General features: G+C 42.6%; 1 protein-coding gene across 3 annotated transcripts in view; it reads left to right on the forward strand.

The window, feature by feature from the left end:
• Positions 1–15,410, forward strand: part of LOC132836309 (zinc finger protein 229-like) — a 52,009-nt gene that overhangs the window by 21,698 nt on the left and 14,901 nt on the right. For 2 of the 3 annotated variants that reach the window (XM_060855716.1, XM_060855717.1), the window contains one exon: positions 8,919–15,138. The exons of the other annotated variant lie outside the window; for it this stretch is intronic. In XM_060855716.1, coding sequence (XP_060711699.1) covers positions 9,024–10,013 — 990 coding nt within the window. In that variant the 5' untranslated portion in view covers positions 8,919–9,023 and the 3' untranslated portion in view covers positions 10,014–15,138. Of the gene's footprint in view, positions 1–8,918; positions 15,139–15,410 lie in introns of those variants that run through there. 3 annotated transcript variants of the gene reach the window in all.

Genomic DNA, 15,410 nt, shown 5'->3' on the forward strand with positions numbered 1-15,410 from the left:
CTGTGCCCTCTTTAGGTGCTGTTTAGCTAACTAACCTACTCGATTTGGTCTCTCCCTCACCTCCAATACATAATGTAAATGTGAGATCTCTGACTTTGGTCCAGTCAATTTTTCTTTAATTAATTTCAAGGGGCCTCTCGCTTCGTGACCAAGTATAACTCAAAGGGAGTGAACTGAGTAGATTAGTTTGGGTCATCTCTAATGGCAAACAGTATGAATGGGATATCTTGATCCCAATCATTCAGGTAACCCTGACAGTATACTCTCAACATGGTCTTCAAGGTGTGATGCCACCTATCTAAAGCTCCCTGGGATTCAGGATGATATGCACTGGATTTAAAGCGCTGTATTCCAAAACTATCTATACCTCAAACAGCTTAGCAGTAAAATTTGACCCTTGGTCTGATTGAATCTCTCTCTGTAGCCCATACCATGTGAAGAAAACTACTAACTCCTCTTCTTGTCCTTCTTCTCCTGTTCTTTCTGAGTAAACTTTACCCACAGTGACGAATTCTTTGTCGAGATCAGGTACTAACTCCATACCCAGCCCCTGACTAGGCTGTGCACTGTCCTGCAGCTCCTCAGTTCTTCTTAGGGTCTTCTTTACTATCTTCACTAATGCCACTGGCTTAGCTTCTTTTACCACATCTTTCCCCACAGCTCCTTTCTTTAACAACCAACACTGTGACTTTATGTGCCCTACTTTACCACAGTGGAAATACCTGAGGCCTTTCACCACCTTTCCACCCTCTTGGACTTTTTTATCCTGTGGTAAATTCTTACCAGTGTTCTCTACTCTTGGTTTAATAGTGTAGAATCTTCCCTTCTCCCAACTTCTATCCCTAACAGGATGAAATTCTGGCTGGAAGCTTGTATTAGGCACCAACAAGTACTCATCTGCTAATTCTGCTTCCCTTCTCAATTCCTGCATCTTCGGTTCCTCTACATGAATTCTTACCATCTCTGGAAGTGAGCTTTTAAACTCCTCCAGCAGAATAATCTCTCGTCGATCCTCAAAGGTCTTATCTATTTTCAAAGCACGATCAAAATGATTGTTTAGTTCTTTCGAACTCAACATAAATCTGACCTGGTTCCTTCTTTGTGTTTCTGAATCGCTGTCTGTATGCTTCTGGTACCAATTCATAAGCACTTAAAATAGCCTGTTCACCTCTTTATAATCTCGACTCCTCATCTGACAGTGCGGCAAATACCTCAGTAGCTCTGCCGATCAATTTAGCCTGAACTAGCATTACCCATAAATCCTCGGACCACTCCATCTGCCAAGCCAAATTTTCAATGAAATAAAGAAGGCTTCAACACCTTTCTCTCAAAATGTGCCAGAGTTTTGACATATTTGTAGTTGTAGCTACCTTCTTTTAAAATCTCCATCCTGTTAACTTGACTTTGCTGATTAAATTGCAACTTCTTAAGGTCAAATCCGCTCCCCCCCCCCCCCCCCCCCCCCCCCCCCACTCTGCCCCCTCACCCCTCCCCTCTTTGCTCAGCTAAGAAACTTCTCTCTTTCTCTCTGTCTTAGTTATCTTCTAACTCCATTTTCCTCAATTGTAATTTAAGCTTTTCTGCCTCTGCTGCACTTGTCTGTGTTTCTGATAGACCTGAGTATTTGAGTAATTCCCTTCCAATTTCAGCTTTCCTTTTGTGCTTTGTTAAACCCAAATCTAATTTCTTTGCTAATTCTAAAAGTATGGCCTTTTTCTTTCTTTCAAAACTTTTCTTGGCAAATTTGAGGAACAAATTCAAATCCCAGAACCTCTTTAGCCATTTTAAGAGCCAGATCTGTCACTTTTAATGTAATCAAGCACTCATCACTGAAATTAAACAAATTGTCTCGTCTATGTTTTATTTAAAGGTCTAGGACATTAACTTGCAAGTGTTTAAATCTGCTGGGATTTTTTTGTACCCCCAGATCCATTCAAATCTGTCTAAACCAGTTCAGCTCACGGACCCGGGCACCCAAAATGTTAGGACGTGGGGTAAACTCTCCCTAATTTAAAACCAGCAAATAGAAAAGATTTATCCTGTGCAGTAATCTGTGAAAATTCAAGAGGCCAAGAATAATTTGAAGTAAACATTAACAACTTATTTTCTGTTATACTGTAAGAAATAAATTAATTAATAATTATTTACAACTCCGTCCTCCAACCTATCATTTACTTTCCCCATCCCCAATACTAGTCCAATAAAACACCCAATTTACAAAAACAACTTCTTATGTCAAAATCAGGCAGCTTTCAATTGTTCTATTTGGATCTTCCTGCGTCATCTTTTCTTCTTAGGGATTCGGCTTCACAGGCTACTGATCGATAACTGTACTTTTTAAGATAACTATTTTTTAGGAAGCCTTTTTACATGCTGGTAGCTTGACAGTTCTCCTCTCTACTGTTCAATTTCCCCCGGTCTTATGCTCTCAAAGCATTGGATTGTGCCATTTGCTTTTAAAATTGTCAATTTACCCCATTCAAACCTGATTAGAATTTGGAATTTTTTGGTGTATAATTTAAATTGATTGGCCGAATTCAAATCTGTTTTGTTATTTCCAGGCAACCAGCTAATTTACATTGTTATCTTACTGAGAACACTTGGTGCTGTCAGGCACCTCTGCCCGCTTTTAATTCTCTTAAAGGTACAATACACCCATATCTTCATAATACACCTTTAAAAATATGCCCCCGACTCTTGAAATTCCTCACCCTAGGGAAAGTTCGCTTGCAATTGACCTTATCCATACCCTTCAGGATTTTATAAAGATCTATATGGTCACCCCTCATTCTCCTATGCTCCTATGGAAGATTTCCGAACTTATCCAGCCTCTTCTTATAACTCAGTCCCTTCATTCCAAGCAATATCCTGATAAATCCTCTGCTGATGTAATCAGTGCATAAGTGCTCATTCCCGGGATGTAACAAGATGTATACAAAAAGCAACCATTTAAAGGCCCACTACAGGTGCCACACAGGGGAGAAACCTTAGTCATGCACTTGGCCTGATTGTGGATGGCGATTTTCTCATTCAGATGAGTTATCCAGACAGAAACGATCCCATTCTGGAGTGAAGCCATACCACATCTGTGAGAAGAAATTTGCCCGCAGCGATCACTTATCCAAACATGTGAAAGTACATCGGGGACTAAGAAATGGCAGAATAACTAGAACAGCCAGTTAACATTTGACTTTTCATCTCCTTTTATTGGAAAGTACACCCGACCATTGAACTGTAAATGGAATGTACAGAAAATATCACAGTTATTAATAGGTGTCTGTAGTCTTTGAATGTGGGTGGGAATGGGTTTTAACACTCTTAATTTGAAAAGTTTTTTCTCGAAGTAACAAATGAATTGCATTTCTAATGTAAATTTTACTCATCCTCACTTCATGATTTCAGAAAGGTTGGTTGGTTCATATTTAACGTTGTAGTATAGACTCTTTGGGCTGATGAGATATCAGTGTAGAGGAATTAGTGTCAAGGACTTCATAGGTAAATATAACATTGAATTGATGAGATATAGGTGGGAGACTTAAGAATTTCTTTACACAATAAATTGTTTATAATTTGGAATTCCTGAAAAGATGTAGGTTCACAAGTAGATTTTGGAAAAAGAAAGGGTTGAATGAGTATCTGAAGAAGTATATAAAATTCTTTTTACAAGAAAAGGTAAAAGGGGTGGCACGATAGCTCTATGGTTAGCACTGCTGCCTCACAGCACCAGGGACCCGGGTTTGATTCCAGCCTCAGGTGACTGACTGTATGGAGTTTGCACATTCTCCCCATGTCTGCGTGGGTTTCCTCTGGGTGCTCAGGATTCCTCCCACAGTCCAAAGATGTGCAGGTCAGGTGAATTGGCCATGCTAAATTGCCCCTAGTGTTAGGTGCATTAGTCAGAGGGAAATGGGTCTGGGTGGGATTACTCTTCGGAGGGTCGGTGTGGGCTTGTTGGTTCGAAAGGCCTGTTTCCACACTGTAGGGAATCGAATCTAAAAAATCTAAATCTCTTCTGAACTCTCTCCAGCTTAATAATATCCTTCCTATAACAGGGTGATGAGAACTGGATGCAGTACTCCAGATAAGGCCTCACCAACATCCTTGTCAACCTCAACATAACAACCCAGTTCCGATACTGGTGGTGGGGTCCAGTTGGAGTTGGCGGAAGTCTTTAAGGATGATGTGTTGTATGCACCACCTCCCACCCAGTATCCTGCAAGAACTCCATCCCATTCTCTGAATTCCTCCGCCCAATGCTTCTGTTCGGATGAGAAGGCATTCCACTTGTGAGCATCCCAGATGCCCATTTATTTTGAACAAGATGCTTTTCCTCCCTCTGTTATCCAGTCAGCCCTCCACTGGAGCATCTCCATTCCCCATTCCACTGCTCTAAACACTCCCCAAGGCAATAAAGACAGGGTTCCCCTTGTCCTCGTCTACCACTCCCTTTCTCCGCATCCAATTCATCATCCTTAAAGACTTCCACCCACTCTAACTAGACCCCCACCACCAAGAGCATCTTCCTGTCCCCATCCCTCTCTGCCTTCCGCAAGGACCGTTCCTCTTTACAGTCCTTGGTTTGCGCAACCGGAAAAGATGCAACGTCTGGATAAGTGCGAGGTGATGCATTTTGGAAGGTCGAATTTGAAAGCTGAGTACAGGACTGGTAAGCTAGAAGAGATACTTGTTAGGAAGGAAGATGTGTTGGACATTTTGAACAACTTGAGGATAGACAAGTCCCCCGGGCCTGACGGGGTATATCCTAGGATTATGTGGGAAGCAAGAGAAGAAATTGCAGTACCGTTGGCAATGATCTTTTCGTCTTCACTGTCAGCAGGGGTGGTACCAGGGGATTGGAGAGTAGCGAATGTTGTGCCCCTGTTCAAAAAAGGGAATAGGGATAACCCCGGGAATTACAGGCCAGTTAGTCTTACTTCGGTGGTGGGCAAAGTAATGGAAAGGGTACTGAGGGATAGGATTTATGAGTATCTGGAAAGACACTGCTTGATTAGGGACAGCCAGCACGGATTTGTGAAGGGTAGGTCTTGCCTTACAAGTCTTATTGAATTCTTTGAGGAGGTGACCAAGCATGTGGATGAGGGTAGAGCAGTGGATGTAGTGTACATGGATTTTAGTAAGGCATTTGATAAGGTTCCCCATGGTAGGCTTATGCGAAAAGTCAGGAGGCATGGGATAGAGGGAAATTTGGCCAATTGGATAGAAAACTGGCTAACCGGTCGAAGTCAGAGAGTGGTGGTAGATGGTAAATATTCAGCCTGGAGCCCAGTTACAAGTGGAGTTCCGCAGGGATCAGTTCTGGGCCCTCTGCTGTTTGTAATTTTTATTAATGACTTGGATGAGGGAGTCGAAGGGTGGGTCAGTAAATTTGCAGATGATCCGAAGATTGGTGGAGTTGTGGACAGTGAGGAGGGCTGTTGGCAGCTGCAAAGGGACTTAGATATGATGCAGAGCTGGGCTGAGGGTTGGCAGATGGAGTTCAACCCTGCCAAGTGTGAGGTTGTCCATTTTGGAAGAACAAATAAGAATGCGGAATACAGGGTTAACGGTAGGGTTCTTAGTCAGGTGGAGGAACAGAGGGATCTTGGGGTCTATGTACATAGATCTTTGAAAGTTGCCACTCAGATGGATAGAGCTTGTAAGAAGGCCTATGGTGTATTAGTGTTCATTAGCAGAGGGATTGAATTCAAGAGTCGTGAAGTGATGTTGCAGCTGTACAAGACTTTGGTTAGGCCACATTTGGAGTACTGTGTGCAGTTCTGGTCGCCTCACTTTAGGAAAGATGTGGAAGCTTTGGAGAGGGTGCAGAGAAGATTTACCAGGATGTTGCCTGGAATGGAGAATAGGTCGAACGAGGATAGGTTGAGAGTTCTCGGCCTTTTCTCGTTGGAACGGCGAAGGATGAGGGGTGACTTGATAGAGGTTTATAAGATGATCAGAGGAATAGATAGAGTAGACAGTCAGAAACTTTTTCCCTGGGTACAACAGAGTGTTACAAGGGGACATAAATTTAAGGTGAAGGGTGGAAGGTTTAGGGGAGATGTCAGGGGTGGGTTCTTTACCCAGAGAGCGGTGGGGGCATGGAATGCGCTGCCCGTGGGAGTGGTAGAGTCAGAATCATTGGCGACCTTTAAGCGGCAAGTGGATAGGTACATGGATGGGTGCTTAATCTAGGATAGATGTTCGGCACAACATCGTGGGCCGAAGGGCCTGTTCTGTGCTGTATTGTTCTATGTAATCTATGTATTCTATGACTAAGGATAGGATTTTGGCAGTGTGGAGGAACAGCTGTTGGTACATAGTGCAGGTACATAGATCCCTTAAAATGGCCACCCAAGTGGACAAGGTTGTTAAGAAAGCATATGATGTTTTGGCTTTCATTAACAGAAGAATTGAGTTTAAGAGTCGTGAGATCTTGTTGCAGCTCTATAAAACTTTGGTTAGACCGCACTTGGAATACTGCGACCAGCCCCACGTTGGGCGATATGCTGCTTTTTTGGGCGGCACGGTGGCACAGTGGTTAGCACTGCTGCCTCACAGCGCCTGAGACCCGGGTTCAATTCCCGACTCAGGCGACAGACTGTGTTGAGTTTGCACGTTCTCCCCGTGTCTGCGTGGGTTTCCTCCGGGTGCTCCGGTTTCCTCCCACAGTCCAAAGATGTGCGGGTCAGGTGAATTGGCCATGCTAAATTGCCCATAGTGTTAGGTAATGGGGTAAATGTAGGGGTATGGGTGGGTTGCGCTTCGGCGGGTCGGTGTGGACTTGTAGACTTTCCACACTGTAAGTCTAATCTAATCTAATCTATTATAGGAAAGATGTGGATGCTTTGGAGAGGGTTCAGAGGAGGTTTACCAGGATATTGCCTGGACTGGAGGGCTTATCTTATGAGGAGAGGTTGACTGATCTTGGACTTTTTTCATTGGAGAAAAAGAGGGGGAGAGGGGACCTAATTGAGGTATGCAAGATAATGAGAGGCATAGATAGAGTCGAAAGCCAGAGACTATTTCCCAGGGCAGAAATGGCTAACATGAGGGGTCATAGTTTTAAGCTGGTTGGAGGAAAGTATACAGGGGATGTCAGAGGCAGGTTCTTTACACAGAGAGTTGTGAGAGCATGGAATGCGTTGCCAGCAGCAGTTGTGGAAGCAAGGTCATTATTGGGGACATTTAAGAGACTCCTGGACATGCATATGGTCTCAGAAATTTGAGGGTGCATACATGAGGATCAGTGGTCGGCACAACATCGTGGGCTGAAGGGCCTATTCTGTGCTATACTGTTCTATGTTCTATGTTTGCTGGTACACCACTTCTCTTACCTCCATCCAGTGCCTCTATTCCTGGTGAACAGCTTTTGCCTAAAACATCGATTTTCCTGCTCCTCGGATGCTGCCTGACCTGCTGTCCCTTAGTGGGCTCTACCACAATCTGCTCCGAAAACATTCTTGCAGACATTCCACAAAATCTTTTCTCTAGATCTGCTGCAAACCTAAATTTCCCAGTCCGCCTGCGTTTTGAAGTCCCCCATGATTATTGCAATAGTGCCTTACGTGTCTTTTCTGTCTCCTGATTTATTTTCTTCCCCACACCCTGATGACTGCTAAGAGGGTTGTACGCAAGTTCCTTCAAGGTCTTTTTACCTTTGTGGTTCCTTAACTCTACCCACATGGATTCTCCCCCTTCTGATTCTATTTCACTTTTTTTTATTCATTTGTGGGACTTGGACATTGCTGGCTGGCCAGCATTGATAGCCCATCCCTATTTGCCCTTGAGAAGGTGGTGGTGAGCTACCTTCTTGACTCGCTGCAGACCACTTGCTTTGGGTTGACCCACAATGTCAATAGGAAGGTAAATCCAAGATTTTGACCCAATAACTATGAAGGAAGGGTGGTATGTTCCAAGTCAGGGTGGTGAGTGGCTTGGAGGGGAACTTCAGGTGGTGATGATCCCAAGCACTTGCTGCCCTCGTCGTTCCAGGTAGAAGTGGTCTTGGGTTTTTTGCTGTCAAGTTTGTAGATGACACAAAATGGATAGGAAAGCAGTAGTTAGGGTGACACAATGAAACAGCAGAGATAGGGACAAGTTAAGCAAGTGGGCAAAACTTATTAGATGGAAAATACAACGTGGGGAAAAACAAAATTAAGGTTTAGGCATTTTGGCAGGAAGACAAAAAGCTGCAAGTGGAGAGAATTGTGGGTCTTGTGTTTGAAAGACAAAGAGATGGCATCCAGCAGGTAATCAGAAAGGTAAGTGGTCTGTTGGCCTTTATTTTAAAGAGGATAGGGGATAAAAATAAGGATGTCTGCTGAAACTGGACCAAACACTAGTCACATCACACCCGGAATACTGTGAACAGTTTTAGTCTCCTTATTTTAAGGTAGGCAGACCAAAGCGTGTTCAGGAGTTTGATCCCGATCATGGGAGGATTTTCTCAGGAGATTGAGCAGACTGTACTCTTTGAGGTTTAGAAGAATGAGAGAAGACCTCTGAGAAAATGATTCTCAGAGTGGTTTGACGGCGTAGATTCAGAGAGATTATTCCTTCTTTGACGCTCAAGGACCCAAGGACACAATCTCAGAGTAAGGAGTCACATATTTAAGACCAAGGTATGGACCAAGGGGGTACTGAATTGCAGGCCTGGAGAAGCTGGGCTGCTCAGTGTATCCAACTCTGAGATAAACAGGATTTTAATCAGTAAGGGATTTGAGTTTTATGGGAGAAGACAGGAAAGTCAAGCTGAGGGTTACCAGATCAGTCTTAATCTCATTGAATAGTGACAACAGACTCGCTGGGTTGAATTGTTTACTTCTACTCCTATGTCTTATGGCCTTATCAATTTTTTTTTTCTTTTTCTGGGTTCTCACTTGCTTCCCTTTTTTTAATGTTTTCAACTAATTTCGCAGGGTGTTAGGAAGATCTGCAGTGAGGAGAGTTAAAACCGAGCATCACTTCAGGATCTGACAGAGTCGCCCAGTTTGTTGCAGCCTAAATATCATTGGATTTTGAACATGGAAGAAAAGAGCACTGTTCACAGTGGGGAGAAACCGTACACGTGTTGTACGTGTGGACAAGGCTTCAGCAGGTCATCTGCCCTATCACAACATAAATACAGTCACACTGGGGAGAGGCCATTCATCTGTTCCGAGTGTGGGAAAGGATTCACTCGATCGTCCACCCTGTTGAAACACCATCAAGTTCACACAGAGGACAGACCTTTTAAATGCCCTGAATGTGGAAAGTGCTATAAAAGATCTGAGGCCCTGAAGTTGCACCAACGTGTTCACACTGATGAGAGACCTTTCACTTGCTCTCACTGTGGAGCTGGGTTCAAGCAGGCATGTGACCTCATTAATCACCAGCGGATTCACACTGGGGAGAGACCATTCATCTGCTCAGAATGCGGGAAAACATTTGCACGGAAATCCATCCTGTTGAGTCACCAGCATGTCCACACAGAAGAGAGACCTTATAAATGCCCAGACTGTGGAAAGTGTTACAAAAGGTCTGGGGACCTGATGTTGCATCAACGTATTCACACTGATGAAAGACCGTTCAGGTGCTCTCACTGTGGGACTGGGTTTAGGCGATCATTCCAACTTGCTGTACACCAGCGATCTCACACTGGGGAGACACCATTCACCTGCACTGAGTGTGGGAAGGGATTCGCTGTAATATCCAGCCTGCAGAAACACCAGCAACTTCACACAGAGGAGAGACCTTTTAAATGCCCAGATTGCGGGAAGTGCTTTAAAAGATCTGGGAACTTGGTGTCCCATCAACGTGTTCATACTGACGAGAGACCATTCAGGTGCTCTCACTGTGGGTCTAGGTTCAAGTGGTCAACGCAACTCACTGTACACCAGCGATCGCACACAGGGGAGAGGCCATACACCTGCTCTGACTGTGGGAAGGGATTTGGTATGAAATCTGAGCTGCAGCATCACCAGCGATCTCACACTGGGGAGATACCATTCATGTGCACATGGGATTCACTGTGAAATCTAAACTGCTGTGTCATCAGTGAGTTTGTGAGCAAGGGACTGACTGGTTTTTACTCTGAATGTATCCCTGCTTCATCATGTCCTTCCTTCACTGCTGGAAGACCTAATGAACAATACTCTTGACCGTCTCTGAGAAACAACAGTGTATTTTTAGATAGCCATGCAGCAGAGAAGCTTGTAGCTCTATAAAATTCAGTTAATTTATGAAGTACTTCAACGATTAACAAGCTTTTAACTGCTAGAGATATCTCAATCAATATTTTTCACCACTCTGGGTTCTGCAACTCACCCCAAACATTATTACCCATCAGAGTTCACAACTTGCTAGGTTGGAACTCTTCTTTAACCCTTCCCAATGCCTCCTGACATGGGGTACCTCTGGCAAAGATATTCTTCAAAGTTCTGTTGAAAATCAAGGATTTTCCTGGCCTGCTTTATGCACTGGTCTCTGTGTCAAACAGTGTGGTGCTGGAAAAGCACAGCAGTCAGGCAGCATCAGAGGGGCAGGAGAATTGACGTTTCGAGCGAACGTCCTTGATCAGAAATCTTCATCAGGACTTATGCTCGAAACATCGATTCTCCAGCTCCTCAAATGTTGCCTGACCGGCTGTGCTTTTCCAGCAACACGCTCTTTGACTCTGATCTCCAGCATCTGCAGTCCTTACATTCTATTGGTCTCTGTGCCAATTGTATGCCTTTTTTGTAATTATCCATGCATGTGAGCAATCCTGAATGTTTTGTCCCTATTTGATACAGTTGGCAGTTACTGATTTTCTGCAATCTTAGCTCTTAGCAGAGCTGAATCACTCGGTGTAATTCTACTCACAGCCCATTGTATCAGTTCCTGTTATCTTCAGCTTTATCCAATATCTTCCTCCCTTTTAATTCAAAGGTTTATCTGAGGATCATCCCTACTGGGTTTTTGTCGTTCAGGGTACCTGCAGACAGTGGTGAGCATTACCTTCTTGCAGTGATGTATTCTCAGCATAACGTTACTTTATTTCAGTTATTTGAAATCCATTTAGATCATTGCATTTACTAAAACTACAGTCATAAGTGTAAGCAGTTACAAATCAGTTTACAATATCTTACTCACTTCCCTTTTTTGCACAAAATATGTTATTATAAGCTTTCAACATCTTGCATATCAGTACAAATGAACAAATAGTGAGGAATGCCACTAACTAGCCACATCTATATTATTCCTACCCGATAGTCAGCAATCATGAGTTATCTTTTAGTGTCTGAGATCAATCCCTGTTGTCAATCCCTTCCATTTCTTAATTTTCAGTTTTTTTTTGTATAGAATCCCTACAGTCAGGAAACAGGTTCTTCAGCCCAACAAGTCCACACCGACCCTCCAAATAGTAACCCACCCAGACTTATTCCCCTACCCTATATTTATCCCTGATGCACGCACCTAACCTTAGCATCCCTGAACACTATGGGCAATTTAGCATAACCAATCCACCTAACCTGCACGCGATTGACTATGGGAGGAAACTGGAGCACCCGGTGGAAATCTATGCAGACACTAGGAGAATGTGCAAACTCCACACAGCCAGTCGCCCAAGGCGGGAATCGAAGCCTGCTCCCTGCCGCTGTGAGGCAGCAGTGCTAACCACTGAGCCACTATGCTGCCCCAACGTTTTGTTTGTTAAAACAATTGCAACAATAGGTATTGTATAACAATTACGGGAGAAAAATCACATGAAATGCAATTCTGATCCACGGATAGACTTGAATATTCAGTTCCTCATTCCAGGTTTTCCACGAGAAACATGGAGCCTGCAAGTCAGTGCCTACGCCTTCTGTGTCAGCTTTAATCTTCTTTCGTGCATTGCCCATTAATGGATAACTTCTTTGTCTCGAAAATTGTCTTCAATCTGCAGTGAAGTGTGGAATAATGGAAGTCCAGGGGGTACAAACTGCCATAAATTTTCAGCTACATCACTTGGGTGGACAGATAGAGCTATATACAGTTTCTCATCGGGTTCTGGCTTAAACAGAATTTTGTGGCTACCAGTTAAGTCAGACTGTTGGATAAGTATTGTGGATCGCCACGTTTTGTTCATCTCGGATGCACCACGTCCTTCCTTTTTATTATCCTTAGGCTATCTTGGTGACATAGTAGGTTTCTCCCAGGAAGGTATACTTAAAAGTTTGGTTCTTCACTAGCAGGATAGACAATGATCAATTTTTGTAACAGAAAAATCCACACTGAGATAGCCCTTTTATCATTTCTTTCAGACATGCCCAGTGGTTCCCTTGGATTGAAGCCAATCCATCCCTTTTTGGAATCCCTTTAGAACTGTAGCATGAGTTGCTGGGTTACTTTGTGATCCAGTTTCTTCGTGGTATTTACCCACATTATGAACTCGCATTATGGGTGTGTCAGATTTTCCCCATGTTGAGGTATATGAAGAACCACACTAATATAAAGCTGACCTTTATTATTGTCACACGTGCTTAAGACCTGGTTGGTGAAATTGAAGCTTCTGAGCTGACAGGGGCATCTTTGTCCCCACCCAGGTCCTCAGTTGCTCATTTGACACCCAGTTCAGTACTCTACGAGCATCTAATTGCAGCATATTTGTGCTAACCATAGACAAGGAGCCAGCTAATATGTTGAACAAAATACTGTTGTATTATTGCAGGTTGCCTCATGAGCTACAATGTCATTGGTAATATTCTGAAGTGTCTCAGCATTTTGGTGCTTAGGGCTATCTGTGCTGCTTGCTGGCATACCCTATACACTTTTCCTTGATCCTGGTGTTCCTGGCTGACTATTATCCTTTTTTTCCTCCAAGGAACTTAACTGATCCTCGAAGTCTGCTGTTTTAAGGGTGCTCACAGTGGCCAGTCCTGATGCATCGCCTGCTCATGCGAATTGTACCAACCCTCTCTTCCTCCTCCTCAAAATATATATGTTAGAAATTATAAGTGAGAAAGGAAAGATCACTTTTGATGGGGTTGTACTTGGCCCCCTGATAGTAAGATAGAAAACGAGAAACAAATATATAGGGAGATCTCAATTTTATGTAAACATAATAAGTTGAAATAATGGGGGATTTTTAATATTCCAGGCATTGACTAGGACAGCCATAGTGTTAAAGTAACTAAGAATGTGACAAGTGTGTAAATGAAATTTTCTTTATCAATATTTGGATGCTGCTAGTAGAGAAGGAACAAAATTTAGACCTTTTGGGCAGTAACGCAAGGCAAATGACTATAGTAAAAATGAACACTTTGGGTCTAGCAAACATAATTCTATTAATTTCAAAATGGTTATGGAAGAGGATAAACCTTGCATAAAATTAAAAGTTTTTAATTGGAATAAAGCATGTTTTAATGATTTGAGACAAGAACGTTCTCAAAAGTTGATTGGAGTAGATTGTTCGCAGAGAATAGGATGTCTGACAAGTAGGAGGTGTGAGTTCAGCATGTTAGAGAGAAGGATAAGGCTGGTAAGATTAAGGAACAATGAATGAGCAAAGATATTGAGATTCTAGTTGAGAATAAAAGAGAATCTTATTTCAAGTGTAGCAAACTTGGCTCAATTGAATCTGTTAATATGAGGAGTGCAGGGGCATTCTTAAGAGAGAAATCAGGAAGGCAAAGAGGGAATATGAGATAACTTAATCTACCAATGCTAAGGATAATCCAAAGAGATTGTACAACTACAGTAAGAACAAGAGGGTAACTAGAAAGAGAGTAGGGCCTCTTAAAGATCAAGGAGATTGTCTTTGTGTTGAACTCCAGGAGATTGGAGACATACTAAATGAATATTTTGCATTGTTTTTGCTGTGGAGAAAGAAATAGACAGTGCAGAGAAATAAACATTGAATTTTGAAGAATAGCTTGCATTACAGAAGAGAACATTGGGGAGATCTTAGGGAATATGAAAGTGGATAAATCTCCAGGACCTGATTGCATGTATCCCAGAACTTTAAGGAAGAAAATTATGCCTTGCAGAGATATTTGTATCATCTATAACTACGGTTCAGGTCGAGAGTTTGGTGTTGGAAAAGTGCAGCGGGTCAGGCAGCATCCACGGAGCAGGAAAATCAATGTTCCGGGCAAAAGTGGTGAGGTGCCTGATGACTGGAGAGTGGCTAATGTTGTTCATTTGTTTAAGAAAGGCTTTAAGGTGAAACTGGAGAACTATAGACCTGAGAGTCTGACTTCATTTGTGGGTAAATCTTTGGAGGTGATTACAAAAGGTAGGATTTATGGATATTTAAAGATGCACAAATTGATTAGGGATAGTGAGCATGGTTTTATGTGGGGAAAATAGTTTCTCACAAACTTGAGGTTTTTGAGGTTGATAATGGCAGAGCAGTAGACATTTATTTGGATTTTTGTAAAACCTTTTGCAAGGTTCTGCACGGTAGACTAATTAGTAAAGTTACATCACATGGGATTGAAGGTAAGCTTGCCAATCAGATGCACAATGGCTTGTTACAAAGTTGAGAGAGTGTATGGTCACTTGAAGAGAAGTGCTTTTTCTGAGCTGAGAGATTGTGACAGCATATGTCTGTCATTAGCCAACAAGTGCTGAGAATTGATACGTAACCATCAGTTTGGGTTGTGTTTTGGTGTTGAGGCAACTGGATTTGAATTTAACTAATTGATTTAAATTTTCCCAGGATACCACAAGCCATTTGAATTTGATTGTATTGAAAACGTCGGATTAATGCGAAGGTATGAATCTTGGGGACATAAAACGTCAGGGTATTTTAAAATTTAGTCTGAGCTAACTGCCTCCGCAGAAATAAACATCATAATACTGTAAAAGAAATCTCTCAAAGGCATTGTCCATTAAAGGTACCAAGAAATTTTATACAAAGATGCAGTAATAAAGAAAGATCATAGTAGATGACCCTGGGAGAAGACAGGGAATTGGAAAGACAGGAGAAAACGGCAGAATTGGAAGGATGAAAGAAAGTAGTGGATTTGGAACACCAGGAGGAAGACTGCATAACAGACTGTATGGACTCTGAGAGCTTAAGGTAATTTGATGTTTAATAATTGTTATTGGATCAGCATTTTAATAGAGTTGGGGTCAGATAGTGATTTAGTTAAGAAAAAAGGGAGGTTTGGGTTTGTTAATAGTTTTTGTTTAGTGTTCACTGTTAGAATTAAGAAAATAAACTTACTATTTTTCTATAAGCAGTGGAAATCGGGTTTTCTTTTGTTCACTCTCACTTTTTAGCAGATTGCGAGATGAGCTGATCAGGGTGTTGTAGTTTAAAGTAGCAGAGGGGTTCGACCTCTGCATCATAACAGGCTAATGGCAGGAGGCAGAGAGTAATGGTGGAGAGTTACTTTTCAGACTGGAGGCCTGTGACTAGTGGTGTTCCACAGTGATCGGTTCTGGGTCCTCTGGTTGTC

The sequence above is a fragment of the Hemiscyllium ocellatum genome, chromosome 46 (genome assembly GCF_020745735.1).
Source record: "Hemiscyllium ocellatum isolate sHemOce1 chromosome 46, sHemOce1.pat.X.cur, whole genome shotgun sequence".
Classification (NCBI taxonomy): domain Eukaryota; kingdom Metazoa; phylum Chordata; class Chondrichthyes; order Orectolobiformes; family Hemiscylliidae; genus Hemiscyllium; species Hemiscyllium ocellatum.